The sequence below is a fragment of the Leuresthes tenuis genome, unplaced genomic scaffold (assembly GCF_036924035.1).
Source record: "Leuresthes tenuis unplaced genomic scaffold, fLeuTen1.0.hap1 SCAF_14, whole genome shotgun sequence".
NCBI classification, from domain to species: domain Eukaryota; kingdom Metazoa; phylum Chordata; class Actinopteri; order Atheriniformes; family Atherinopsidae; genus Leuresthes; species Leuresthes tenuis.
This window is the reverse complement of record NW_027325368.1, coordinates 20,369,875-20,396,419: the sequence shown is the minus strand read 5'-3', so window position 1 is coordinate 20,396,419 and position 26,545 is coordinate 20,369,875. Positions and strand designations below refer to the sequence as shown.

The following is a 26,545-nucleotide window of genomic DNA, read 5'->3' as shown; positions in this document are numbered from 1 at the left end:
TATTTTGAGTAAAAATGAACAATTGGATTCAATTATTAGATTAAGATTTATTGAATATCAGCTATGGGGAAACGTGTTAACAAATATATATTTTCTAACTTAATAAAAACAATGGTTCCCAATGATATACAAGAACATTCGATCACTGTTTTTTCCCCAAACTTTTAGATGTTGGTGCTCTTTCCAAATTAATAGTCTTTTTTGTTGTTGTTGTTCTTTTTTGTGGGATTATCAGCTATTTTGAGAGCGGTTACTTGCATGTGTGCAGTTTGATACAACATTGCGTGCCATGAATAAAACCAGTCGTCTTTGATCCAAACATTGATTCAGACAATTCCTGATTAAGAACAGACTGCAAAATCACTGTGGAAGAGCTTTTATTTTCCACCAGAAACAGGAAAATAAAAGGAAATCTGGAAGGTGGTACAGATACCAAATATCACGTCATTTCCAGTGCGATGACAGTTAATTGAAAGGTGCGTCAGCACTTTTATTCTACATATTTGGTTCATTTTTACAATTTAATTGTTTTAAAGTAAAAAAAAAACTATAGCAAAAATAAAAACATGGCAATTAAAAACGAACCATTTATGAAAAACACATGTCTCTGAATTTTCAACAGTAAGTGCGCAGGGCGAAATGATTCCAGTTACAGATGTCTGCCAACATTTTTCGCAGCTAATCAGTACGAAGGTTTGGTTCCAAGAAGCGAAATAAACACAAAAACAACAACTTCCAATCAAATTCTGTGTCGGCTCAAACTGACATCATCAGCTGTGTTTACTAAGGTGTTAGAAAAGTAACAACTGTTCACAGTAAAGAACACAGGGCCATCAAATGTTGGGCACTTTAAGAGTTGAATAATATGGCTGTTGATTCATTTCTTTGAACAGATTGATCAAATAGTGGTAAGCAGCATTTTGCATGCTAAATGCTTTAAAATAACCTAAACTAAAGCAGACTGGTGTGATATCTGGATGACTTCTCAACTCTGCCGGCAGCAGCCGTGCACGCTACATTTTTCCACCCCACACCACCTCCATCTTCTGCACGTGGGCCTTGGACGACTTGGCGAAGGTGCTTTTCACCACGTTTAGAGGAGCTGCCTTGCCGCTGAGATAGATCTTATTAAGACAAGAAGGAATCCACTTTTTCTCATCTTTTGCTTCTCCAACGTCCTTCTTAGCGAGGGCAAACGAATGGGCGAAGATGTATCCTGTCATGTAGGCATCGAACCCTGCCCGGTGCGTTCCTGTGTCTCCCTTCTTCCTCTGAGCCTCAGTCGCAGCAGAGGAGTCCCTCGTCCTTTCCCCAACACCCCCCCCTGTTCTGCTGTTATCAGCTGTGCCTGTGGTTGCAGAGTTTCTGAGCTCCGTTTTGTCTTCACATGTTCCGTTTTCCTCCCTGTCAGTTTTCATGCTTTGCCCTTCATCCACTTTGCCGTTTCCCTCGCCACTAATTTGTGGCACCGTGTCTGGGCGTGATTCAGAAGCTGCCTCCTGTTGGACAACTGGTGTTTCTTCTGGATCCACTTCCATGTTTGGTATTTTGTTTTGTGGAGCGCCGTCAAAGACAGCGGAGCCCTCTGTCGCCTCTCTTCCATCTTTCTTTTTCTCTCTTTGTCTCTTCCTCTTTTTCCTTTTGTCCTCCTTGCATTTCTCATCCTGGAGGATGATAAGGTCTGTGTCATGGGATAATGAACACTTCGTACCATTTGGACACCAGCCGAAAGCCTGTGAGACAAACAAACATACATAGTGATATTTACAGTGTCACATTTCCACATAATTATCTGTCACTGCCTGCACAGTGGCTGGGTAACGTATCCTTGCACCCTTTTTTAAACCTTGTCCAGGTTTAACAAGGCATTTCACATTCATGCACAGTCATACTGCACTTCTTATCATATCTACGCATAGCTTTCTGTCACGATTAGCATTTTGGGGGCATGAAAAAAGTTTGACCATTCTACATGCTGAACCATGAGCACCCAACTTGTACACCAAAGTTCTGTTCATATCCCTCCATCCGTCCGTCCGTCCGTCCGTCATCTTCCGCTTATCAAAGGTCGGGTCGCGGAGGCAACGGGTCCAAAAGCGAAAACCCAGACATCCTTCTCCCCAGCAACACTTTCCAGCTACTCCTGAAGGATCCCAAGGCTTTCTTTCCCAGGCCAGATGGGTTAAAATCAACAAAGGCTCAATATTTACGTAACGTTCGTGTTAAGAATGAGTGGAAATATGACTGGTAGGGTACATTGAAATGCCCTGTTGTTGGCCACTGTGGAAATATTAGCATTCTAATGCTCTGAACCCCAAAGGTTCAGGGTGATCTCAAAAGTACGACTTTCAAACCAGGACACTTTTTAGGGTTAAAATCTCTCCCTTGGAGAACTGTATTTGGCCCCTGGTTTCTGCTCCAGAAACAAGGTACTTTTTAAATGTACTACTTTAAATACTTTAAACTGAAAGATTCCTCTTGGTGAAAAAGTACAAAAATATTTTCAACTTGAAACTTACAGAGAAGCGCTGGCAGATGTCAGATGGCCCCTCAGAGGAGGCTACAGCCGGACACTCTCGGAAGTCCACATAGGTGGACATGTGACCGGCATACTGACAGAATTCTATGTGAGCGTGAGGTCCCGTCGCCTCGGAGGTAACGCTGCGACTGTTATCCAGCTTACTGAAGGAGAGGGAGATGATGTTAGAAGCATCCTGACAAAAACCCAGAAACAGCAACGCAGCTGGGATGTTTACAGTACAGTTTCATGTAATTCAGTCACTTTATTTGTGTTGTCATGGCAAACCTGGGACCAATGAGCGCCTCAAACTGACGCAGTACTTGCCATTTCTTATAGGCGTACTCCAGATAGGACGCAGTTAGTCGGAGTTCAAATTCGGTGACGTATTTAGTGTCATAAATGCCAGCAGGAAACATCTCAGACAGGTCGGCTGTGAAGGTGGCCAAGCGCTCGGGGAGATGAGCATAAAAACTCTGGCACAAAAAGACAATCTTTTGCATTATATATATAAAATAAAAATAAAAAACAGTCATTAAAATAGCTGGCCGAAAGGACTAATCTTTAAAAGCCTAAAAAAGTGCTCAATCACAATAAGATAATCACATTTTCAATCAAGAATCTAATGTACTAAACTATGCAACGTTGAACTCGGGTAACATTTTGCCAATGTGGAAGAAATAACTGGTGAGAAAATGGACAAACAGATGTAACATATGAGGAATCGAACTGTATTCGTTGTACCTGGTAAAGGAAGGCCATGTCGATGAGGCCATTGTGTAGCACCAACGGTTTCCTGGCACGCAGCAGTTCAGTGAACAACGCTCGAATGTGGACGCCGCGGTCATCTGTTCCTGCCTTACGGACGAGAACGAGAGGAAAAGTACGCTTAAAAATCAAAAAACATCTGAGGTCAGTTACTGCAAAGGTCAGAGACAGAATCAAGTTGGAGAAAAATTCACAGGGGCATATCAAGGGACAGAAACTGGTAGTAGGGGACATAAATCAGGACTCAGAACACAGAGGGAAACCCCAGAGCAGCATGCTGGTATCGTCACCTTGTTGTTGCCCTTGCAGTATGGGATTCCGTGGCTGTACTGCTTGTTGAAGTCAAACCCGTGTTGCACTAGGAACTGGACTGACTGGGGCTCGATGATGTACTCCTCTGAACACAGAAGGGTGAGGTTATACACCTGGACCAGGTATGTGTCTGGAGCCTGGGGAAGGGAAGAAAGCGTGAGGTAGGCAAAGGATAAACATCACAGACAGAATACAGGATGAACCACATAAGAAGTCAATAGAAACACATTTTCATATTGGGTATGTATACGTTGCTCAACGGTATAGTGTTAAAAATGGCTGATTTCCTTGTAATACCTTGTGGTCCAGTTTCTTGTAACAGGCTATTCCCAAGGAGAGGATGGAGCGAGAGCGAGCAGCATGGCATATGGCCTTGTATCTGTCCTCTATAGATCTGAAACATAACCGGGGGTATTGTGAGAAGAATGTAACCAGCCGAAAAGCTTGTGCAACCGATCAGCGAGAAATGTTTTCACTCACTCGGCCAGCAATGACTTCCTGTTCCCCAGACCACTCAGCTCCTGTAACAACACACGGCTGTGATTTTACTGCACCATGATTCAGGCAGTTCTCGCAAATTACAAATTAATTCAAGCACACAAATACATGCACCTACCGTGTCCAGCGCAATGAAGGACGACGTTTTAATGGCAACGACTAAAGCAGGCCAAAGCTCCTTAAAATTGTCACTATGCACATCAATGACAGGGACTATCTGTGAAGATGCCATGTTGGACTCTATTTCGCGGCCGAAACGTTTTTCCGCAAAGTTGCTCACAGCTACATGGAAGCTTGTGAAACTATGTCGTAAAGGTTTTTATTTTCAGTTGCTGTACGCGAATTCTTTCTTGATTGGCTAGTTGTTCTATCGTCTGTAAAAAGTCAGTCAAAGCATTTTAAACCATATAATAGTTCACAGCTAGCATAGTTTCGACCGTAAACATTTCAACGTGCTTCTTAGGGTCTTGTGACAAAATAATTATCGGAGCTTGAACTATTCCATGAGTCCAAATAAGGAGGGTTCAACATAAACCTTGCATTGGCACATCAAAAATAATTTGCATGATTATTTTTCTTTACGAAAACGGTGTATTTTCGTTTTTATTTCCCTCTCTATGAACTTTTTGATTTTTTAGAACCGTTTTTCAATAAGGCACTTACCATAGACACACACGCACACTACGTCACTATTTCTAGCCTCCAAGGAGACGAGCGCCATTTTGGCTCAAACAAAGTCAGATATATTTCATCCCTGATAAAGTATTCTAAAATAATTTTTATCAAATTTTGTGAAAAAAAAACTTTCCGCACAGCGTACACGTTTGCACGAGTCAACGTTTAATGTCAATGTTGCATTTGTGTTGTTTTTACGCCGCGTGTTGTTAGCTAAAAGTAATGAGCACAAATCCCAGCTGAGCTAACTCACCGTTTGTTAAATTTAGCTCTGAACCGTGTGCTATGGGTGGCTGCTCGGCTCCAAACTGCTCCAATTCAACCAGCATAGGCAAACAGCTGTTCAGGTTTCCCAAAGACCCCGTGCGTAAAAAGAAATGGGTGGTGAACTGTCGACGTGACTTTGAACCAACTCCTCACTCCAGACTGTGTCAAGTGAGTTTATAGCAACACTGTCTTATGGTACCCATGGAGAGACGATGCATTAGTTAAATCCTAGAAGACTCCAAGCTTATCAGCTGTCTATTTTTAGAGTTAAGACCCCGTCTTTTTTTTTAAATTTTGTTTTTATTTCTTCTACCTGCTGCTATATTTTTGTTTGTAGCACATTATTAGCTGGATAAAATGCATGTGTTCCCTGTACGTGTCCTGTCTCCCCCAAGGATCACTTTGAGCTGAGTCAGTTTGAGGAAATAGCCAGGTCTCCAGCTGGTGGGAAGAAACTGAAGCCCAATGCCGTTCCCACTCTATTCAGTGTGGGCGACCCTCCTTATCCTGCTGTCACCACCCCATACATCCTGCTGCCACTCAAACATGAAACAGGTAGTTAAATGCAAAACCTTATTTCTGCTTTGCATCCAGCCTTTATTCAGATAAAAGCAAACACCGAATTTCTCTCTATTCTTCATAACAGAGAGATTTGTCTCAGGAGTCTTCTCTCTGTGTCTGCTGCATGTCTAAACAAGACAACCATTGAATAACAAAGCTTTTCTGATCTCTGCTGGCTGGAATCCAACTGTGTTTTTAAGGATAAAGCACTAAAATAAACAGAAACATTCATATAAAAATGAAATGCAATCGTTTTCAAGGCTTAAACTTTGCTGCAAACAGTTGCGATGTCTTTCTTGGAAGTGATCGTGACAGTGTTGTGGAATTGCAATAGCTTAATAAGATATTGTTACTACTCTGTGAGGTTGGGCCCCTTTTGAATGTGTTAGATTTAAGTGCTGCGATGCCGGTTAGAAATGTTATTGTGTTTCTAGTGGAAAAGGAGCTAAACTTTGGGGATCACGGCTATGCCAGACGCACCCCGCTGCCTGGCATGGAGGAAGAGGATGGGGACAGGACAGCTGACGACCAGCAGCCCTGCACACATTGTTACCTCCTGAAGAAACAACTGGAGCAGGAGATGCAGCACACTGCAAGACTACAGAGGGAGGTAGGATGGTTTCTGCTGTTTATTGCCACAAGACACCGCCTGGGTCATTGGCTTTCTTTTTGTTTCCCCCTTTGAGCCCTTGTGTTTGCTTATATCCTTCAGTTATTTTTAATATTTGCTCAAATGAAGTTGTTATTTTGATGTACAGTCATTGAAAACAAAAATCAGCTATGGAATCAAAAGTGCTAATGTACAGTAAATGACTCTTGTCCGTTTTTGTTTTTTTTGTCAGGCAGAAGAGATGAAGAAGCGACTTTATCGTCTCAATCGGATTGAGAAGGGTCTCCAGAACTTTCTGTTCGAGGACCAAATCAGAGCTCTGTCACTCACCAAGCGCTCACGTCGTGCTGTCTGGTCTCCAGAGACGATCCTGAAGGCCCGAAAGATCCGCTGTGCTGTCGGAACCAAAGGCTACGAGTACCTGAGAGAGATTGGTTACCCGTTGCCCTCCTACAGGACTCTGTGTAATCGTTTGGAGACTAAGATCATGGTGACAACTGACATGAGCTGTGAGGAACTGGCTGAGCTGGGTCTGGGGCTTATGACCACATGTGACAGTCCGACAGAAGCTGTTGGAGACAATGATGAGGAGGAACTAATAGGCGTTTTGTCCTGATCCTGCTTGTATGCATGAGTTGTTGACTCTTGCTAAGGCAAGACTGAGGGGACAGCTTGCTGTGTTAAGCAACTGCAAGATGTCTGACTGATCTGAAATGTCACCTTGTTATGGTTGTAATCTACACCATTAGATGCCTTTTCTTAGCAGACGTGCACTGCTTGGCCACAAAACCACTTGGATTTAACCAAGAAAATGATCTGCAGTCACTTCAGATAGTCGGGTCTTGGCTCAGCAATGGAATCTCCTCAAAAGACAGTTGACTACCCAAATGTACTGAGTAATCCAATTCTTTTCCATCAGTAGATTGTTTTCTCTGTATCTTGGATGACGTGGGCGTCTGAGAGGACAATGCTTCGAATCCAGACCATAACCCCACTGAGAATCTTTGGGTCGTGCTGGAGAAGACTTCACGCGGTGGTCCAACTCTCCCTAAACGCAAGATCATGGACAAAAAAATCAGTGCACCTCTGGAGGTTGTAACATTGCATGAACTTATCCAAATCATGTCACTGGAATATAGATATAGCTATAATCAAAGCTAAATGTGGTCCAACAAAAAAATTGCGTGTGAGTGTGCGGCTTTTTCTTTCTTTGGCCTTGCAGTGCATGATGGTCCGGATCGCAGTTAGTCTAGGTTTACGCTGTGGTGACTCCGCCGCTGAGGATGCTGACCCACTGTATGAGCGTAAAGGTGTGGAGAGCATGTGCACCGTGTAGCTTTTCCTTCTAATACAAGTTCTAAGCGTGAATCGTGTGAGTCAATCATTTGCAGAGCGACTCAGGAGTTTTTCTTGTTCAGGTGAAGTGTCCGAAAGCTGCGCTTTTCACTGGCTCTGTTTGCATTTACAATAAAAGGTAGAATGTAGAGTATTAGAGGCTGGAAACATAACCATGTGCATCTTGGAACAGATATATTGTCCTATTACAAAGTCTACGCTGTCATGCAGACGTGTTGCACTGTAAACTGCTTTTTTTCCCCAGCAAATATAGACGATTGTGTGTAATATGTAGGTTTTGTTCACAAATCATATTGTTTAAGGACGCCGCTCAGATTCTAAATCTGTGGAAGGCTTTTCAACTAAATTTGGTTCGGGTGATCCTTTCGGGTCAGCTTTGCACAAACAGAGAGTCAGAAATATTTTACGGGTAAGGAAAACAAAAGGAAATCATCTACTACTAGATAACCGCTTTTATTCTGTACAAGACTTTACATTTTAGAATTTGACGCTTTGATCCCTTGAGTGTTTTAATTTGCAGTGTAACTGTAGCTAAGGGTACGGGGGAAACAAAGGCTCAAGGCCAGTCACAGTAAGTTATTTGAGTACTAATGTGTAAAACACTCGCACTGTTACAAAATAAAAATGGAAAAATGATCTGTATTGGCCTGTAGTTCTTGTCTTTGGGATTGTGAATGTGCATGCAGACATACTGTATACATTTAAAAGCATAATTCATGTCAGTCTTTTTTATTTCAAACAGAAGTCTAAAGCAGCAGATAAAACAAAGAAAACAAAATGGAAAAGCGCTGCACTGTAGTGAGGATGCACTTTTCTAATAGTGACAGAAAAACCTTCACACATCTCTATTCAAACATCTCTGCAGTAACTGAACAGTATCAGGTGATGTGTTTGCTGCTGCCCGGGACGGACTTTGAGCAAATCAAACCCGCGCCAGATTAGATATTTGTTCTGCAGGTGACTTGTTGCACTGTTATGCAAAAACAGCATCAAGGTTGATTTGAAAAAACAATTGTTCAGAGCACATTTACAAAGTGCTTCACAAGTGGGACGTTATCAACGTCAAGACACAGAGACTTCAAGCTGAAGCAAAGCAGAACCTGATATCAAATCAGTTCAGAGCGGGTGACAGACAGAAAATAAGAGCCAGGAGAGAATATTCACGAAAGGACTAAGTTTTAGAAGTGAGTTCCTGGTAGTCGATTGTAACAAACGGCAGATGTGATGAAATGGGGAATGCTCTTCCACAGTTTGGGAGCGACAACCATGGACGTCTGTTCACCTCCGGCTTTCAAGTTAGAACTAGGGCAAAGGTAAGAAGCCTTGATGTGAAGATCAAAGAGGCTGATCACAGCAAATGTAGCCTCTGAGCTGACGAAGTTGCCCATGGCCTGTTGATGCCACATCCAAGATTCAGGCACAGGACAATTTGCCTTTCTGTTCCAGGTCCCTTGATGAAAAAGACTGTTTGTGGTACATTTACCATATTGACCTTCATGCGGTGTCATTGATTTTTGTTTTTTCTCTGACTGCTTTCAAAAGTGGAAACATTTATTTGTTCTATTTCTTGTGTTTGTCAGGGTGGGTTTCACCTTTACACAGTCCAAAAACTGGCTAAATCACATAGTTAGATCAACAAGACATACCAGAGATCTGTGGGCGCAGAGATGTGAGCATCATTGAGCTGACATGTATACAGCACAACGTTAACCTGCTTTTTTGCTGTGTCTCAGCATCCTAACATTCCACACTTACACATAGTACAGCTGAGGCAGATGGTTTTGAAGATATTAGTCACGAATCTAACACTGGACTCAAAGACAATCTGGACCTGATGATGTTACAACACAAAACATTAAAAAAAAACTGACGATTCATCCTGAAGGCACACTTCTAAAACAAGTTACGTCTAATGCCATACAAGAAATTTTTAGGAACTTTACTCATTAAATGAGCATTGTCCTCAGATGAATGGCATTGTGAGGTCAAGGAAAGATGAATCACAGAATTCTTAAGCAGTAAATCAAAAGCAGCTGCTCTACAGATGGTCTTCAATACAAATTTACCCTGTGCTTTCTTACTCTCTTACAGTAATTAAATGCATGCTTTATCAATGTGAACGACCCAGTGAAAATGTTTCTTCGTTCCTAAGGCTGGTTATTCAACTGAGAAAAAGAGAAAAAGAAAGAAAGAAAGAAAGAAAGAAAGAAAGAAAGAAAGAAAGAAAGAAAGAAAGAAAGAAAGAAAGAAAGAAAGAAAGAAAGAAAGAAAGAAAGAAAGAAAGAAAGAAAGAAAGAAAGAAAGAAAGAAAGAAAGAAAGAAAGAAAGAAAGAAAGAAAGAAAGAAAGAAAGAAAGAAAGAAAGAAAGAAAGAAAGAAAGAAAGAAAGAAAGAAAGAAAGAAAGAAAGTGACGATATGAAAACAATTGTAAAATTTGTGCTTAATAACAGCAGTAGATGAAAGGTGTGATGGTGGGAATGGTGTTGCAGCAAGGAATTGTGGGATGGATCGCCCCATTTTCTTTCATTAAGCATGGGTCACTGTAGCCCCAGCGAAAGGAGAGTGAAAATGAAGCACCGCACCTCCTTTCAGTAGCTTTTACTAGAACAACCCACACAGCTCCTCTCAAAACTATCACAAATACTGCCAGCTCATCATACTCAGGAACCAGAAGAAAAAACCTGAGGAACAAAAGAGTTCTAATTTTGTCGTAATGTAGGTCACCCTCGCCTCGTAACCCTATTTGCACTGGTGATTTACACACTTTCAAACTGAAGTCCTTTGACATCAATCTCTCTCTGTCTGTTTAATTTGGGGGAAGTGCTCAGCCAATCTCAAAGGCTTTAAAAACAACAGGGGTTTGGTGTGTGTCACTGTGGGACAGAGGGGGAAGGAGGTAAGAGTTTCTCTTTGGCTCTAAAGGTGTATGAAATGAATAGATGTATTTTCTTTATTCTGAAGAGTGATTAGCAAACAATTGAATGCATACCTCTGGGCCTTCAAATGAATACATTTTCACTTCACATGTGCTTGACTTTGTCCAGTTTAGATTTAGTTACGACACTGTTTAAACATTTAAGGTACATTACACGTGTACAGTTCTGTACAGATCCCCTTCGTATGTGTACGTTAAAAATGTCTGTCAGGCACTGGTGTCCTGATCGTGGACGGGTTTGCAATTTGAAAGGGAAATAGAAACTAATGTTAAACGGACCACCCAAAAGCCTGCAATCATCTGACAAAAAGTAACCCAGACCTTGCTGGTGCAGAGTGTGTGGTTCCAGCTTCTCTTTGTCTCTCCAGCTCCGTGTGTGTCTGCCAGCCTGTCTGTCCACTTGCCCCCCGACATTCCTCTTTTTTTGGCAGTGTACCCCATAATGAACTCATTTTTGCAGATTATCTTCCCATGTGATGAGAAAGACAATGAGGGTTTGCTTGTTTAATTATTTTGGGATCAGACTGACGGGTCATTTGTTTTCAGAAAAAAAAAAATTGAATCCCAGACTGTCTGGTCTGCACATGCTGCCTTGCTTTATTGTCCGCAGGCTGAATTGATGTCACTGGAGACTCAAATAAAAACTGTCATAATTGGCTTTGTTCTTCGACATTATGTATTCATATTCTGTATTTCACTAAACAATCTATGTTCCTATTTTGTACTTGTGCGCTCTGCTCATACTGCACAACAGATGACCTTAACTGGTCCAAGACTTTAAGATAGCATAACTGGACTAAATAACGGGTCAGATAGGTCTGGTACATTAGATACACACCTAAAACAACACTCACACACACACATGGGTGTTGTTAAATGTTGTTTATCACATCCAAAGAACATGACAAAGACGGTGGTTGGCCTGCTCATGTTACTAATAACTGCTCAATAATATCAACAGATTCTGAGTGATCATTGGCCTGTATTTTAAGAGCACCAGAGTTAGTTATTTAGTAGATGGGTTTACAATGATAATAGAAGTTAGGTTGTTTAGAGAAATTATGATTAATTCAGTTATTTTAAAAGCATTATTGTTATTATTTTAAAATATATTTGATTTGGAGAGATACCAAAGTGCATAGATAAACTGAAAAATACTTTTCTTTGCAAGTATCACAGTGAAGAGATAAGAAGCAATAAAATGTCAATAAAATGTCTAAAAAAAATATCCAGGTTTTGTTGAATTAAGATTCAACAGCTCTCTTAAAGAGTTAAAGTTCAGAAGATTTCAGATGAACAAGCAGAGCATTTAAAATGGGAAGTCTTATGCCTCAAAACCAAGACAAATATAAAATTCTGATGATAACGTTGGCTCAAAATTTGATTAAGGTCTGTTGATGTAAAAATACTACATGCTCCTGTGTGTCACACACAAAGTGCCCCGTAGTCAAAATAAAACATATTGTTGCACATATCTTTCTTTTATGGCAGCTTTACTGAGTCCAAGCAGACAGGGAGTCACAATGCGCTCTCTGCTGTTGCTCTGTGCGACCCTGGATCTGCTGTGGGCCTCACAATCCACGCTTTCAGTGGAGGGGGACGCCAATGCCTCCAGAATCTGCAAACCCGCCCCACACTGGGCCATAAAGGGACATGCACCAATGCAAGACCTGCTGGGAAATGTGGTCGTGGTGGTTCTTCTGAAGGGGAGCTGACGATTCTGCCTCATTCAGGCATCCAGGTAAGAAGGGTGTGCCTCAGTTAAATACAGTACAGTACTTACATTACTGTGCAAAAGTCTTGAGCCACCAATGATTTCTTTATATGTAGTCAATAGAATGGGAAGTAAGTGCAGCAATTTACAGAAACATGTGCAAACATAAACATAAATATGGTATATAAGTAAAAAAACACAGCTTATATAATTCTAACATGCTTGAAAATCAATATGTGGTCTGAGCACCTTTATTCTTCAACATGGTCTGAACTCTCTTTGACAAGCTTTCCATCATTTCTTTAAATAGTTTTCAGGAATAGTTCTTAGGCTTCTTAAAGGACATCCCAAAGCTCTTCTTTGGATGTTAGCTGCCTTTTGTTCCGTTCTCTGTCAAGATGATCCCACACTGCTTCGATAATGTTGAGGTCCGGGCTCTGGGGAGGATTCATCCCTCCATAAGACCTGTTGCCACTGATTTTCAGTCCACTTCTTGTGTCATTTGGCATAGCTCAGCCTTTGCTCCCTGTTCCCCTTCCAGTAGATGGATCAACTGATGGATCAACTTCTCTCAGGCTCTGTGTCAGGTCCCATTTCTTAAAGACATCCCTTTAAGATACTGTTTGTCAGCTGCAGATATTTTTTTAGGTCTGCTACTTTTTCATTTGTCCTCCACTTGTCGAGTTTCCTCAGTTCTTTTAAGGACAAACAGCACACCGTGCTGAGATAGGCAAAGTTTTCAGCTTGTTGGTGAAAAATACTATTTTATATCGGTCAAACTGTGTTATCTTTGGCATTTAAAAAAAAAATGCAACTAAAGAAACGGGAACAAAGTATGCGTCATTGTGACAGGCTGCTAATAACAAAGTGTCTAAATATACAATTTAAAGCTAGTTGTTTGTGAAATGGTCTGTTATGTGTCGACACAACACTGATTCAACCCACGAGTTAGATGCCTTTTTTATCCTTGAGCGATTCATAGGTCAGTGTTAAGTGGCTAAACAAGCAAACAATAAAAAAACACGCATTCCTCTGATAATCAGGTACAACAACTGGACTGAAAATGAGTGAAAAAGCAGTTCCATATATTGTGCAATACACCCAGTTGCCCTCTTATATGGCTCTAAACACTGTTCTGCATCAGCATCTGTGTTACAGTCATTTGTAGTACTTCAGCAAGACATCAGCTTGTGGCAATTTTGCGGTTTGTTGCTTTTTAATCAGTTTTTCTCTCAGCTGAGATTGTTGCAACACTTTGCTGCACAATCAGTTTAAATAATCACACTTTTTTTAATGACACATTTTTATCTAATCCACAAATAAAGTGAAATATGTGAAATGAAACATCTCTGAGGTGTGAGTGCACTTGCAACCTCCGACCAAAAAACACAACAGCACCCTCTGCTGCGATAACTGCTGACCATGTAAAAATGAATAAAAAGTGAACAGCATTGCCAAACTGATCAAATTCATTGGAGGAGTTTACCATTAAGCACTGCTTTTTGTGTAGAGTTTAAGTTTGATTATTACCCTGTCATCCTTCTGTTATCCTCAACTTGTCTGCATCAACAGTGAGAACAATTCTTGACTTACTCTCTTCATCCATCTAACCATCCATAGAATTGGAGGCCTGCGTGACAAACTGAACCGCAGCAACCTGACAGAGGTGTCCTTCATGATTGTGAACCAGCGAGAGCCTCATTCCAGAGCCATGTACAAGTTGCTGAGTCAAGCAGCTCCCAGGGGAGTCCCTGTATATCAGCAGACCCCCTTTCAAGATGATGTGTGGGAGGCGCTGCATGGTGACAAAGATGACTTTTTAATCTACGATAGGTAAGACCAGCCTGCTCTCTCGGCCGTGGGAATTAAGTGGAGCACTCTGACAAAACCCAAACAAGGTTGGGGGAAACAGAGGCGCTGGTTTGAAACGAAGAACCTACTCGCTATGAGGCCACAGAATTAACCACCACACCGCTACGCATTTAAATTTAAATGTCCAAACACCTGCAGGTTTTATAGAAAACAAATCCTGCAGATTTTCAATTCCTTCATTTGTGCAGACATAAAACGTAGAGAAACTATTTATGGGAGTCTCAGCTCTCTTGACTTCACTGTTTTAAGGATGCCATGCATCATTTTATCTTTCTTTTTAACTTTGCTCCACATTGATAATTTTTTTCAACCGCCAACATCTGGCTTTAAGAGCTGAAGACAACAAAAATAATAATGAAAAAAAGACACCTATTACTGCAGTGATTGTCAGTTTAATTCTTTCTTTTTTCCATTTCCTTTAGGTGTGGTCTCCTCACCTTCCATATTGTGCTGCCTTACAGTTTCCTGCAATACCCTTATGTAGAAGCTGCTATTAGAGCTACTTACAACGGTAGCATCTGCAACTGCTCTGTGAGTAGTCGCATTAACACATGCATGCAAATGGTTTCACATACCCACACCCATACATGGCTGTAAACATTAACAGCGTCATAAATATGTGATTCTTTTTTTACCCTAACCGGTGAGTTTGGATTTGAAATCCTAACCAAGTAATACAACCAGAATGTGATGTAAATTTTGGCACACAAACGCCAGACAAAAAGCATAATATGATTTGAATTATAAACAACCTTCATCTCAATCAATTGGACTTTGTAGCCTCTTTTAGCTTATAGTGTGTCTGTGTAGCATCGATTGTACGCACATAAACTGCATCTTAAACTTTAATCTTCAGAAATATTTGGCTATTAGCTTGTTGTGAATAATAGAGCCTTTCCAAAAGCAAAATAGACATTTTTATAGACCAAAACAAAGGCATTTGATTACTGATCACAAACACAACTTTCCTCTGAATGTTTTCCTCTAAACAGGTATTTTAACTATAAGTGTGACTTAATTTGATAAACTTGTCAGTATTCTTTTTTAATTTTGAGCTGTGGAACCAAAGTGGTAAGAAAAAAGTGTCCTATTAGGGTCCAAAGCTGATCTGCTGCTGATACGCTTTTTAGCCAGGAAAGGACATAGCAACGGAGGCGAAACAGGCTATGTGTAAGGACAAGCAGCATTGTGAAATGCACTGCTCCAACCAACAAAAAACACGGCACAGACGTGGTTTTTTTTCATCAATGATAGACAGTCAGTCTCTCAGTCTCTCAACGAAAAGTGCAACGATCATATCATGTTCTGACACAGCCGCAGAGCCAAGGATAGGCCAGTGCTGGCCACCACCCCTCCGGAGTTTCTACATGCAGCTCAAGTTGGTCAGTCAGTCCTTTTCATACAAACTGAATGTAGCACCAAGTGTAAGAGCAAAATACAGGGGAAACAATAAAAAGAAGCAACAAACAAAAGAAGTACCCAACCTTTCCACCCAACACAACCCCAACTTCAACTCACCTCCAAACCCACAGCACCGAATGATTTTCTGCAGAAAAGAAAATACAAAACGCACAAGCAGACACAAAACTTACCAAGGAACTAAAGAACTGAGGAGACTCACCTTCAGAGCTCCTAAATATTGTAGAACTGGCAAGAGGAAATACGGTGTCAATGTGAATTACCTATACACCCAGCATATAGTTAATACTATAGCTAGTCTAAGCTTAGCTTAGTGTCACAGGAAAAAACTATATTAAGACATCAATTTGTGTGACACCCCAGTGAGATTAAAGGTGTAAAAATTTTTTCTGAGTACGCAACTGATTGAGTTTATCTTTTCCAGTCTAACTCCACTTTATCAAAAGGCGGGAACCTCGTCATAAAGAATGGAACAACTCAGTCAAACGTCAACCAAACAGCTACTGATGCTCTGGAGGAGGAAGACTCACCTTCCAGTGGTACTCATCATCATCATCATCACTCTCACCAAGACCACCATCATCAGAGTCAGACTCAGTATCAGAATGACAAAAATCAAAATAGAACTCAAACTCCTCAACTTCACAATCACCAACACCCCCATCCTCAGCATCATCACCACCATAATTAATACCATCAAGCTGACAACAGCAATCATAGAATAGATAATCCAGCATCAGTTCATTTGCTTGTGTTTTGCTTTGTCTTCTCCTGTCTTAAGCTTTTTAGAATATAACTGCTGAGACTCCTATTTAGATGAAATGATTAAACATCTTTGTTATGGATTTACATATGCAGGTAAACAGCATCTCACCAGCAGCTGCATCTGCCTTACGCAGCAACCTGGTTGTGATTTCTCTGTTGGCATTTGCACACCCCTCTCCTGTTTGGATAAAGTAGCCAGGTCTTCTCATCTTCTACCATTAATGAAGTCCACAGTGTAAAACCTGCTCGCAGGAGGCTGTAGATGGATGCATGGGGAGAGGAGGGAGGGGGCTGAGTGTTACTGTCACTCAGATAGAGACAGAGGACGGTGTCCAATGCTGCTCAAGTGAACTCAGCCAGGTTATTGTTTAAGATTGATACGTTTCTCATCACAGCTCACTTTGTACTTTTATTATTATGTTTTCCTTGCTGTGGTCTTAATGAAAGCCACCCACTGAGATGTTTAAGGAATTGAGAAAAGACTTAATTGTTAATACACTAATCTATTGAATGAATTAGATACTGCGTGCTTTGAAGAAGCATACATTGATTGTGTTGTACTTCTGTTGGTATAATTTTCATTCATTGAGTACAGATAAAGTCTGTACTGTAGGATTTTTTTCCCTCATGAAGAATGAGCTTCAAGATTGTAATTTCTGTTTTAAGATGATGTACATTCAAAAAATAAAACAAAGTTACTCTAACGTCTGAAGCCTGTGAAGTTAATCTATTTGAGAGATTATTTATCTTCTTCTCAATATCAGTATTTCTTTAAACATTAGAAAAACCAAGCAACACTATTTTTCAAATTGAATGTAAATTGCACATAGCCTCCACCACTAATGGTCAGCTGTATATTAGTCATACCTGAGGGATTCACTTTTCACTTAATCAGGTCACTCATTATTCTAACTTTGACACATTTTGTCAAAAATTAATTGAAATTTCGACATCATATCCATTTCCTATCAGCACAATTTTGTGCACTATAAATATCACTTTTAGGTGGGATTTACCCGGTAAGCCATATGTCAGCCCAAGCACACAGGGGAAACAGGTCAATTACCTCAGAGCTGCTTAAGACTTGGCTGAGATGCAGCACGCTCTGACTGAGCACAGAGCTGAAGGGAAAAATTACAACCAAACACCATCAGAATGACGGTAAAGTAGCATTTGTTATTGCTGACACAATTAGAAGTTCATAATGCATTGCAACTGATCGACTTTTTATACATTTATTTCTTCTTATGTACTGCAGATTGCAAATGGCTGTTGTTCTATAGCTGTAATTTTAATTTGCACTAATTTAGAAATCCTTCCATTAGTTATATGTAGCTGCTTAATCATGTGCTGGGTTGTGAGGGGGCTGGAGTCTATCCCAGTTGACACTGAGTGATAGGCAGGGTATACTGTAAACAGGTAGACAGTCCATCACAGAGTTTTGAGCTTTAACGATTACAAAGTATTCTGCCAGTACGTTTCAGGCCTTGAAAACATTTTCATATAAATTATCATCCAGTATTTCTACACAAGTTGAAATTCAGCAGGTTGCAGGAGTCTGGACCTGTTAGGGATTTATTCAGTAAATCCTTGTGAGGCTACAGGTGAGGATTAACTACTTAGCTTTGTCCCCATAGCATGTTGCTACAGGCGTAACAGTAAATGGTGCTTTAGCTTACCTTCAGCTGTGGGGGTGGGGTGTGTGTGTGTGTGGGGGGGGGGGGTACTGTATATTTGATTCTAATCACTGGGAACTGAGGCTACACTGAATCTGTGGTGTTAAAGCAGGCATCAGTGGAGATCAGCAGAATGAGTGGAACTGATCTCCTGATTACTGTGTCCTTCTTTAGGGCAACAAGGTGAAACATGCTCTAGCTTGAAGAAAGGCTATTATCAAGGACTGCTGAATTATGCATGATTAAAGCAAATAATAAAAGAGGAAGAATTTAAGAGGAAGGCATCCTTATTTTTACTCATTAGGTTTAAAAATCACGATTAAAATGTGTCTTTGTGCACTGAAAATCAGTCAGACAAAATGCATTGTTCAGTCTTTGAATCAAGTATTATGTGACATGGTTGGAAACACCAGAGGTTTACCTTGTTTTTTTGTGTTTGTTACGTCTTTCAGAATCTCAATGGCAGCTATCGACAGTGTGTGTATTTATTTTTCCCCAAAAGTAAAGTCCAAAAACAGAAAAAGAATACAATTTGATTGGTTTTATAAATTGATGGGAGGTTGAGGGTGAGCATCCAGCTAAAGTTCAGATTAACTGAGTAACTGTGTGAAAACTGCTTTGACTCAAAATAATGAGACAACACTGAGACAACACCACATGGCAGAGCTCAAGCTCTAACAAAAAACATCTATACCTCAGTCAACTCAGTTTTCTCTGACATACAAGCACATATGAAGGAAAGACTGTTAGTCACTGTATGCATTTAGAGTTCATCCTCAGACACTAGATGGCAGCATTATAACATGTTGATCATCTTTAGAAGTCATAACCCTGTCCTCCCCATCAGGCAGCCATTCATCATGAGGATTATTAGTTATTATCCATTATCAAGAGATACGTTAGGATTAGTGAACATAATCCTTGAAATATAATGCAGATCATCACAGGGTGGCTTAATCAAGTTTTCAGCGGGGTGTTCTTTAAACACCCCACCTAAAACCTTAAAGAAGGGTGCACTTTATTGACATATGCTGTTTTAAGTCTCTACTTTGTTCTGCTTATACCATATGTTTTGTATACATATAATTTCTTTCTCAAGGCACTCATTGCACATGCTAGCTGGTTCCAATTAAGGCTGCAGGACCTAAGACATGCTCTTGTATGGTGATATAATATAACTTTCATGGACCTTCAGAATTCTTTGTCTAGAGTCTTTCAGAATAATGACATTAAGACATATTAGGACATAGACTATAAAAAAATAGGAATTATGTAAAACAGCAGACTAATGCTGTGTGAATGAAAATGATTATAGAGGTTATGATTATTAATCTCGGCTGATAGAACATTGAAAGTATCACAAACCTTCTTCTCCATAACTTTTTATCCCTACTAACTCTACAACAGTACAGCAATCTTTATACATAGGGGAGACAGTCATGAGGACTTCTACTAAAGTTGCAAGAGGACATTTCATCCTACTCTGCACACATGACATATATAGGGCATAGCGTCGACCCAAAAGAGACGCCACAGTTCATTTAATTGCAGCACCAGCCTATTTTCTGTAGAGTACCTTGTCTATCAGTCTTGAACCTGCAGCTTTATAATACTACTGGCCTTCTCTCCCTATTCACTTCCTGTAGCAGCACTGTCCCTTTTGTCATTCCAGAGGCATCTTCCTGCAGTGTGAATGGCTGGGTGTGGGCAAGACTATGATGACTGGAGTAATTTCCCAACACTGCCTTAAGGTTATTGTAGATCCCATCACAGTTCACTCAGCCTTTTTCGGTGCAGAGGCTTTGGAAAGTCACAATTTCAGTCCTTTTAGAACCACCGCACCAATAACACACTTTCCTTTTGGTTGTGGACACCAAATATGAACTGTTCAGGCTGACTAGTCTTGCCCATATAAACGGCCAATACTCCACCTATCCCTGCGCATACACTTATGAGGATTAGAGGTGAGAGCAGCTAATTTGATCATCCAGGTATAACATCAAAATATTCCCTATTAGTTACTGTTATGTCCTTTGCTCTTCTGTGCTGTAGAACTCTCTGAGAACCAGGGATTTTGAAGTGAATTGTTTACCAAAGGCTGTCAGCTTCACTGTCTCCAGTTCAAGGGTCAGGTACCAGTAACCCTTGCTCAGGTCAAGAGTGGTGAACAAACTGACATCTGTCTGAAACCTCATCAACTGCTGGACATGTTTGACGTCCTCTGGGGAGCAGGGATTTTTCTCTATCACTTTCTAGTTAGGTTTGGGCAGCAAAATGGGTTTGCTTTGAGCAACAATTCTGGTTGGATTTATCCATCAAAACTAGAAGCTAAAGGGTACTTTGAAGGCTGATGCCAAGAGGTATGTAATAAATCTAGAATGTGCTCATTCTCAGCTTATAGTCTATATGCCAGTGGTTAATATAGGTGCTCATTGTCCTTTAGCTCAGAAAGCTGCTTTAGTTGCAAAATCAGAAACTGGAGCTGCTGGTTTTAAGGTAGGTATAGTTACATCTTGGACGTCATCATGGGTCAACATAGACAAGTTTGCACACTCACTCCTCGGGTCAATTTAGTCACCAATTAACATGAAATGCATGTTTTTGGATGCATTTCAGCACCAGCTACCCATGCACCAGCTAAGATTTGTATAATCATATATATATATTTGTGTGCTTCCTGTGATCTTTGTATGTGTTTTTTTTTTACCCAACAGACTGTTTGTATGCCTTTTTCCTAGTTTTGTTGCCTGTTTGACTGCTTTCTCAATGATGACTGTTAATAAAGTAGTAATAATTCATTAATGCATGAAAAAGTAAAAAAAATGAGTACATGTCCAATTATTTTTTACATGTAATGTTCTCTGCCTGTCATGTCAGTGAATTAACACTAGTTATACTGTAATGGCATCTGTTACCCTCTTGTCCTCTAAAATTGCATTTGGTTTAATATTTGTCCTTGACAGACTTATGACACAAGCCATTTATAGAGTTATAGCACCTTCAAATCAATGTGTTTGGCCTAATTTTGAGTTTAATGACAGTTTCCTCTGCTCATATGTTTCCATCTCAGGGTAACAAGGCTGTCACCCTGTGGCAGAAAGTCCAATTATTCTGCCTGGGTATTCTGGAAAATGGAGGCAAGTTGTAATTTCATTTTTATCTCAATCGTATGCTTATACCATATCAACTGTATAATATATTTATATATACATATATATTTTTTTTTACAAACAACAGGGCAATCTGTGCTATAAATTCTGTTTTCTGTATTGTTTCTCTGTCTAGACAAAAGAACAGACAGCTGGCTGCTGGTCTACTCTCCTGTGCCAATTATCTGTATATTCTTGTGCTATTTAATCATTATATGGGTGGGGCCAAAGCTGATGGTGAAGAGGGAGCCTGTCAACCTCAAACCTGTCCTGATAGTTTACAACTTTGCCATGGTCTGTCTCTCTGCCTACATGTTTTACGAGGTACGTACTGCACAGCAGGAGGGATTTTGAGGGAATTGGATAGGTAGGAAATTTATCTTGAAATTTGCAGGGGTCTCAAATAAATGCATTTCAAGCAACCACAGAAGGTTGTTAACCTTTAAAATCAAATCATAATGAACACAAATCAGCCCAAAATCCAAAAACTTACAGAAACCTGATTTCAGCTAATTATCAAATTAAAATAACCTCAATTTATGCTGGAAGTTTCAAGAGGAAGCTTCTTACTCAGTCAAGTTCATGGCCGCAAATGCCACCAAAATCTTTGACAGGTACAGATGTACATTTCAGGTGATTCCACAGGTTATACGCTTTATTCCATCTAAGAAGTCCCCCAATAGGAAGTGAGTTCTCGCATCCATAACCAGTAAGGTCTCATTATGGTCTGATGATATCTACCACAGCTTCCTCTTTGCTACACTACAACTTTCTACATGTTTGTGAGCTGATTTATATGTCTTTAATAAATACTAATAATGCAGCAATATGATTTCCCATAATAAAGTATTATTGAATTGAATTGAATTGAATTGAATTGAATTGAATTGAATTGAATTGAATTGAATTGAATTGAATTGAATTGAATCAAACTGAATTTGATATGTGTGGATAAAATTGGATAATCTAAGCGGACATGAAAGAAGCTTTTTGTATTTACAGTTTACAGCATCTTCTTGGTTGGCCGGATACAGTTTGTTGTGCCAGCCAGTCGACTACAGCAACAGTCCACTGGCCATGAGGGTAAATCGTTTTTACTACATGGTTGCTTGTGCAGCACTTTCTTAATAATGTTCTACTCTGAAACTTGAATTGTAACACCATGCAAAGATATTTCTAGTCCTTGACAACATACAGTAATATGTGCCATGTGCGGCATTGAGTTTGACGGTTTGTGTGTGCTTGGATTACAGACAGAGTTTACACACTGGAATTATTGTTCCATGCAACAACGGAAATTGAGCTATAGAGGCCAAAGTTAATATACTATTCAAATGTTGAAATGCATATGTTCATGAAAAAAAGCAGCACAAGAGAAGGCTGATATTTATGTATGTATATTTTGTGTGTTGGACAGATGGCAAGAGTGTGCTGGTGGTTCTACTTCTCCAAAGTGATTGAACTCAGTGACACTGTAAGTAAAACAAAAGTTGAGAAAGAGCTGCTCAGATTTTTGTTTTATTTGGATGTAGAGGAACTATATTCTGAACAGTAACTCCGAACAGATTTTTCAAACATCCACATGTAGTTTGTACACTGCCAGCACACTGTCAGGACATTCTGTGGGTCCACAATTGCATATATTACGTACATTCCTCAGCCCAAGCAGCTTGATGTCTCTGCCACTATGTGACACATTTCACTTGAGACACCTCCTGCAGGAATCCCTCAGGTGAAAGCATGCAAGTTTCAGAGCTTCACCATGCCTGCTTCCCCCCTGATAAATGGTTATTTGTTGCTAGCTGAAGCCAAAAGTGGGTTTTACACATTTACAGTAAATACATTTTTTTTTAAAAAGTTACGTAACACTGCACATAACTGCACTTTTGTGAAAATGTACACTTGGTGTCATATTGTCCTGCCAAATGGGTTGTACAAAAGATGCACGTAACATTTCCACTCGATCGGGGCCTGTAGCGAAGATGAACATGGCAACCGCTGGAGGTGGAACCTAATGATTATATTTCAGACACAACTCATGAATATTTAAATCTACTGGTTATTTCCTCTGTTAAATGATGAGTCTTGTAAATTAAATTTTATCATTTCTAAGCTCAACTAGCCCCTTCACCTTGCTTGCTATGTCCCAACAATTGCAGTTAAATTCAGTTCATGTCAGAGAAAAATTAATTCAGTCCAAGTCAATTCATTCAAACCTATTCAGTCTAATTCAATTCAGTTTTAACAACAGGCGAATCATCACAAATATTTTCTAAATGAATTCTGAATGAATATTTTCTAAAACTGTACATTTTCCGCATATGATTAATAAAATATAATCAATTATAGAAAATGATCTGTATTTAAATGCACAACTAGTTTTTAAAAGAGAATATTTAAAAGATTAAGGTGTGCATGAATGGAAATACCTCAGCTACATTCTATGACTGCATTTTACCAGTTTGTTTGTTCAAATTTAACCAGAAACCGCTATTTGATTTTTTTCAAATGTTCGGGAGCATTTCAGGAGACACTTTTCTCGAACTTACTCAAGTCTACAAGTCACCACTGCATATCCTCGTGTTTTCCTGCAATGCTTCCACAACACGTCAAATGTATTTGTGTGTTTACATGGTGCAGATATTTTTCATCCTGAGGAAAAAGAACAGTCAACTGACCTTCCTTCATGTATACCACCATGCCACTATGATCTTCAATTGGTGGGCTGGAGTTAAATATGTGGCTGGGGGCCAGTGTGAGTACAATCTACACACATCTGCACACACTGACACATACAGTGTGGTTAAGAAGATAACATGTGACATCTGTCCTGTGTATCTGTCCGTAGCTTTCCTGATTGGTCTGATCAACTCCTTCGTCCACGTTGTTATGTATTTGTACTATGGGCTAGCAGCTTTTGGACCGAGCATGAGCAAATACCTGTGGTGGAAACGATACCTCACCTGCCTGCAGCTGGTCAGTATGTGCCTATGTGTCAGGGATGCTGAGACTGTTTTCTGGGAGAGGCTGCTGTAAATGGGAGTGGGGTGGGTGGAATGAGGGTTATTGGGCTACTTTACCCTTTGCACCATTAAGATTACTTTTGTGACACCCCATGAACTGTAGCTATTAAATAGCCTGAACTTGGCAAACTTTGCTGATGCTCTTGTATACAGAAGAAAGGCCGAAAATAAAAAATAGAGACGAAAAAAAATGTTTTTATCAAACAAATGCTTTAGATGCCACTTTATGGTGAAATAGTAAAAAGTAGGATTTAAACAAATTTACAGTTTTACATATTTTAACTATTTTTTTTATTATAATCAAATGATTACAAAAAAATGCAAGTATCTGATAATATCAAATGTTGACTTGGTGAATAATTTCAGCAGCATCAGCATATTTAGAGTTAAACATTTAATACGGTGTGAAACCACATGTCTGCCTCTGTTTTAGAAAAAAAAAAAGCTGAGAATGTTGTCAGTTGTTCAGTCTTTTCTTCGTTTGGGTATATGTTCAAAAAAATTCGGAGTATTCCCTTTTGATGAGATTAACATGGAAGCCTCCTGGTTGCTTTGTCATTGTTCTGACTGGCTGTTAGTTTAATTGGTCAGATTAGCAGCACTGATGCCCCTCTGTTAACCAGACCATCTGTTCTCTACTTATAGCATTGATGGTGAAACAATACATTCTGTTGTGGGGTTTTCTTTTGTCTGTATGGCTCCAGCACATACAGTTCATTATGGTACTTGACTGGCATTTTCTAACAATATTTTCACCCGACCTTACCGCTGGCCCCCAGGCCTTCATTAAAAGTTGGCTTCACAGTTTAGTTAACAACTTAGCCAAGTTGATCTAAAAGATTATATTTCTGTGTGTTTGCTCATGTTGCTTCTTACTTTATCTATTTTATTCATAGAAGTAAACACTTTGGTTGCCGGGGGCATGCAAAACTTTATGCTATGATAACTAAATAGCTATGATGGGAACGACATATCACCTCAATGCAACTGGTCAGAGTAGAAGATGAAGCTATTACCAATTCACATGAAGTTGAAGATTAATGTTGTTTTTTTGGCAATGGTAGAAAGAAGGAAAATCATGCAAACGTTTGGGTGGTGAAGGGCTTTTCAAATAAGCACTGATAACAAGGCAGATGGTCCCCATGCTCTTCATTTTGGAGGACGCAGTGCCCATTATTTCTAAAAAGTATTTTAGATTTAGATTTGTTTGACCACAGGTCAGTTTACAATTTTGCCTCAGTCCGTTTTTAAATGATCTTTGACTCAGAGAAGATGTTTCTGGATCATGTTCACATTTGTCTGATTGCATGAAAGAGCTTTAACCTGCCTTTGTGGATGCCCCGGTGAACTAGTTCAATGACATGTTACATGTTATTTCCATGACAGAATTACACTTGTTTTTATTGCAATGCCTTGTTGAAGGTCCAAAGGTCACAGCCATCCAATTCTGATTCCCATCTGTGTTTCTTCGGCACAGATATGTTTCTCTAATTCTTTTAATGCTATTCATTATTATCATTATTAATACATTTTTATTTAACCAGGAAAAAGGTCCCATTGAAATTAAAAATCTCTTTGTCCATGAAAATTTAGGTATTATACGTGATAAAATATTTAAGGATTTTGTGGTTTTACACTGAAGAAAATTATTCTGAAATTGCTCCAAAAAAGCAAATCCCTGACTCTGTTTTTATTCACATTTTTAAAAAAAGATCAGAATTTCTTTTAAAATTGATGTTGTACTTGGTAGTTGTTATATTTCAGAGTAATAGAACATTTTGATTAGGGGGTCCAAACTTTCGCATTCTAATCAAAGAGACGTATGTGTTTGTCTGCCACACATCATGGCCTTGTCTGCATTTACTTCTGTAAGGTCGACAGAAGCGTTTTCTGCTAACCCTTCTACATTTACAGTGATTATGGTTATTTATATTGCATTTCTGTTTTTGTCTTCCTTAGTTTCTGGCCAGTCAGGGTAGCTGGACTGTGAGTCATTTAATTTAATCTTCTCTCTGTCTTTCATCAGCTGCAGTTTTTCATAGTTACCATCCACACCATCTATAACCTGTTTGCTGACTGTGACTTCCCAGACTCCATGAACGTGGTTGTGTTGGCCTACTCTCTCAGCCTCATTGCTCTATTCAGTAACTTCTACTACCACAGTTACCTCGCCAGGAAGACCAAGAAAAAATAGAGAGAAGGAAAGGGGAAGAAGAAAGGGGGATGATGAGAGAAAGAAAAGAGATAAAATAAAAGATTATGAAGCCAAGAGAACATTTAATTACATTTGAAAAACTATTTCTGTTTGTTTTCAGTGTTAATTTCTTCATAGATATGATGCGATGATAACTAACTACATATTTCTTCTATATTATTAATGTCAATATGAAAACATAACTTATGAAATCTGAAAACAAGGAGAATGAA

At 39.7% G+C, this 26,545-nt stretch overlaps 3 protein-coding genes across 3 annotated transcripts; 2 read left to right on the top strand and 1 right to left on the bottom strand.

Annotated features, from left to right (window-relative positions):
- Positions 1–360: 360 nt before the first annotated feature.
- toe1 (target of EGR1, exonuclease) lies at positions 361–4,812 on the bottom strand. Its single transcript, XM_072364650.1, has 8 exons — positions 4,215–4,812; positions 4,079–4,119; positions 3,896–3,992; positions 3,577–3,735; positions 3,263–3,376; positions 2,842–2,994; positions 2,520–2,678; positions 361–1,733 (listed from the first exon to the last, which is right to left on the bottom strand). The coding sequence occupies exons 1-8, from the start codon at positions 4,326–4,328 to the stop codon at positions 1,014–1,016; spliced, it is 1,557 nt and encodes a 518-aa protein (XP_072220751.1). The 5' UTR covers positions 4,329–4,812; the 3' UTR covers positions 361–1,013.
- A 43-nt stretch (positions 4,813–4,855) lies between these two features.
- On the top strand, positions 4,856–8,201 carry LOC140269517 (THAP domain-containing protein 1). Its single transcript, XM_072364652.1, has 4 exons — positions 4,856–5,206; positions 5,434–5,593; positions 6,034–6,209; positions 6,442–8,201. Exons 1-4 carry the CDS (start codon positions 5,057–5,059, stop codon positions 6,823–6,825), a joined length of 870 nt encoding a protein of 289 aa, XP_072220753.1. The 5' UTR covers positions 4,856–5,056; the 3' UTR covers positions 6,826–8,201.
- A 4,046-nt stretch (positions 8,202–12,247) lies between these two features.
- On the top strand, positions 12,248–26,312 carry elovl8a (ELOVL fatty acid elongase 8a). The gene is made up of 9 exons (XM_072362981.1): positions 12,248–12,606; positions 13,911–13,927; positions 21,017–21,083; positions 21,232–21,419; positions 22,098–22,178; positions 22,513–22,569; positions 23,736–23,850; positions 23,944–24,071; positions 26,145–26,312. Exons 1-9 carry the CDS (start codon positions 12,579–12,581, stop codon positions 26,310–26,312), a joined length of 849 nt encoding a protein of 282 aa, XP_072219082.1. The 5' UTR covers positions 12,248–12,578.
- The last annotated feature ends 233 nt before the right edge of the window (positions 26,313–26,545 follow it).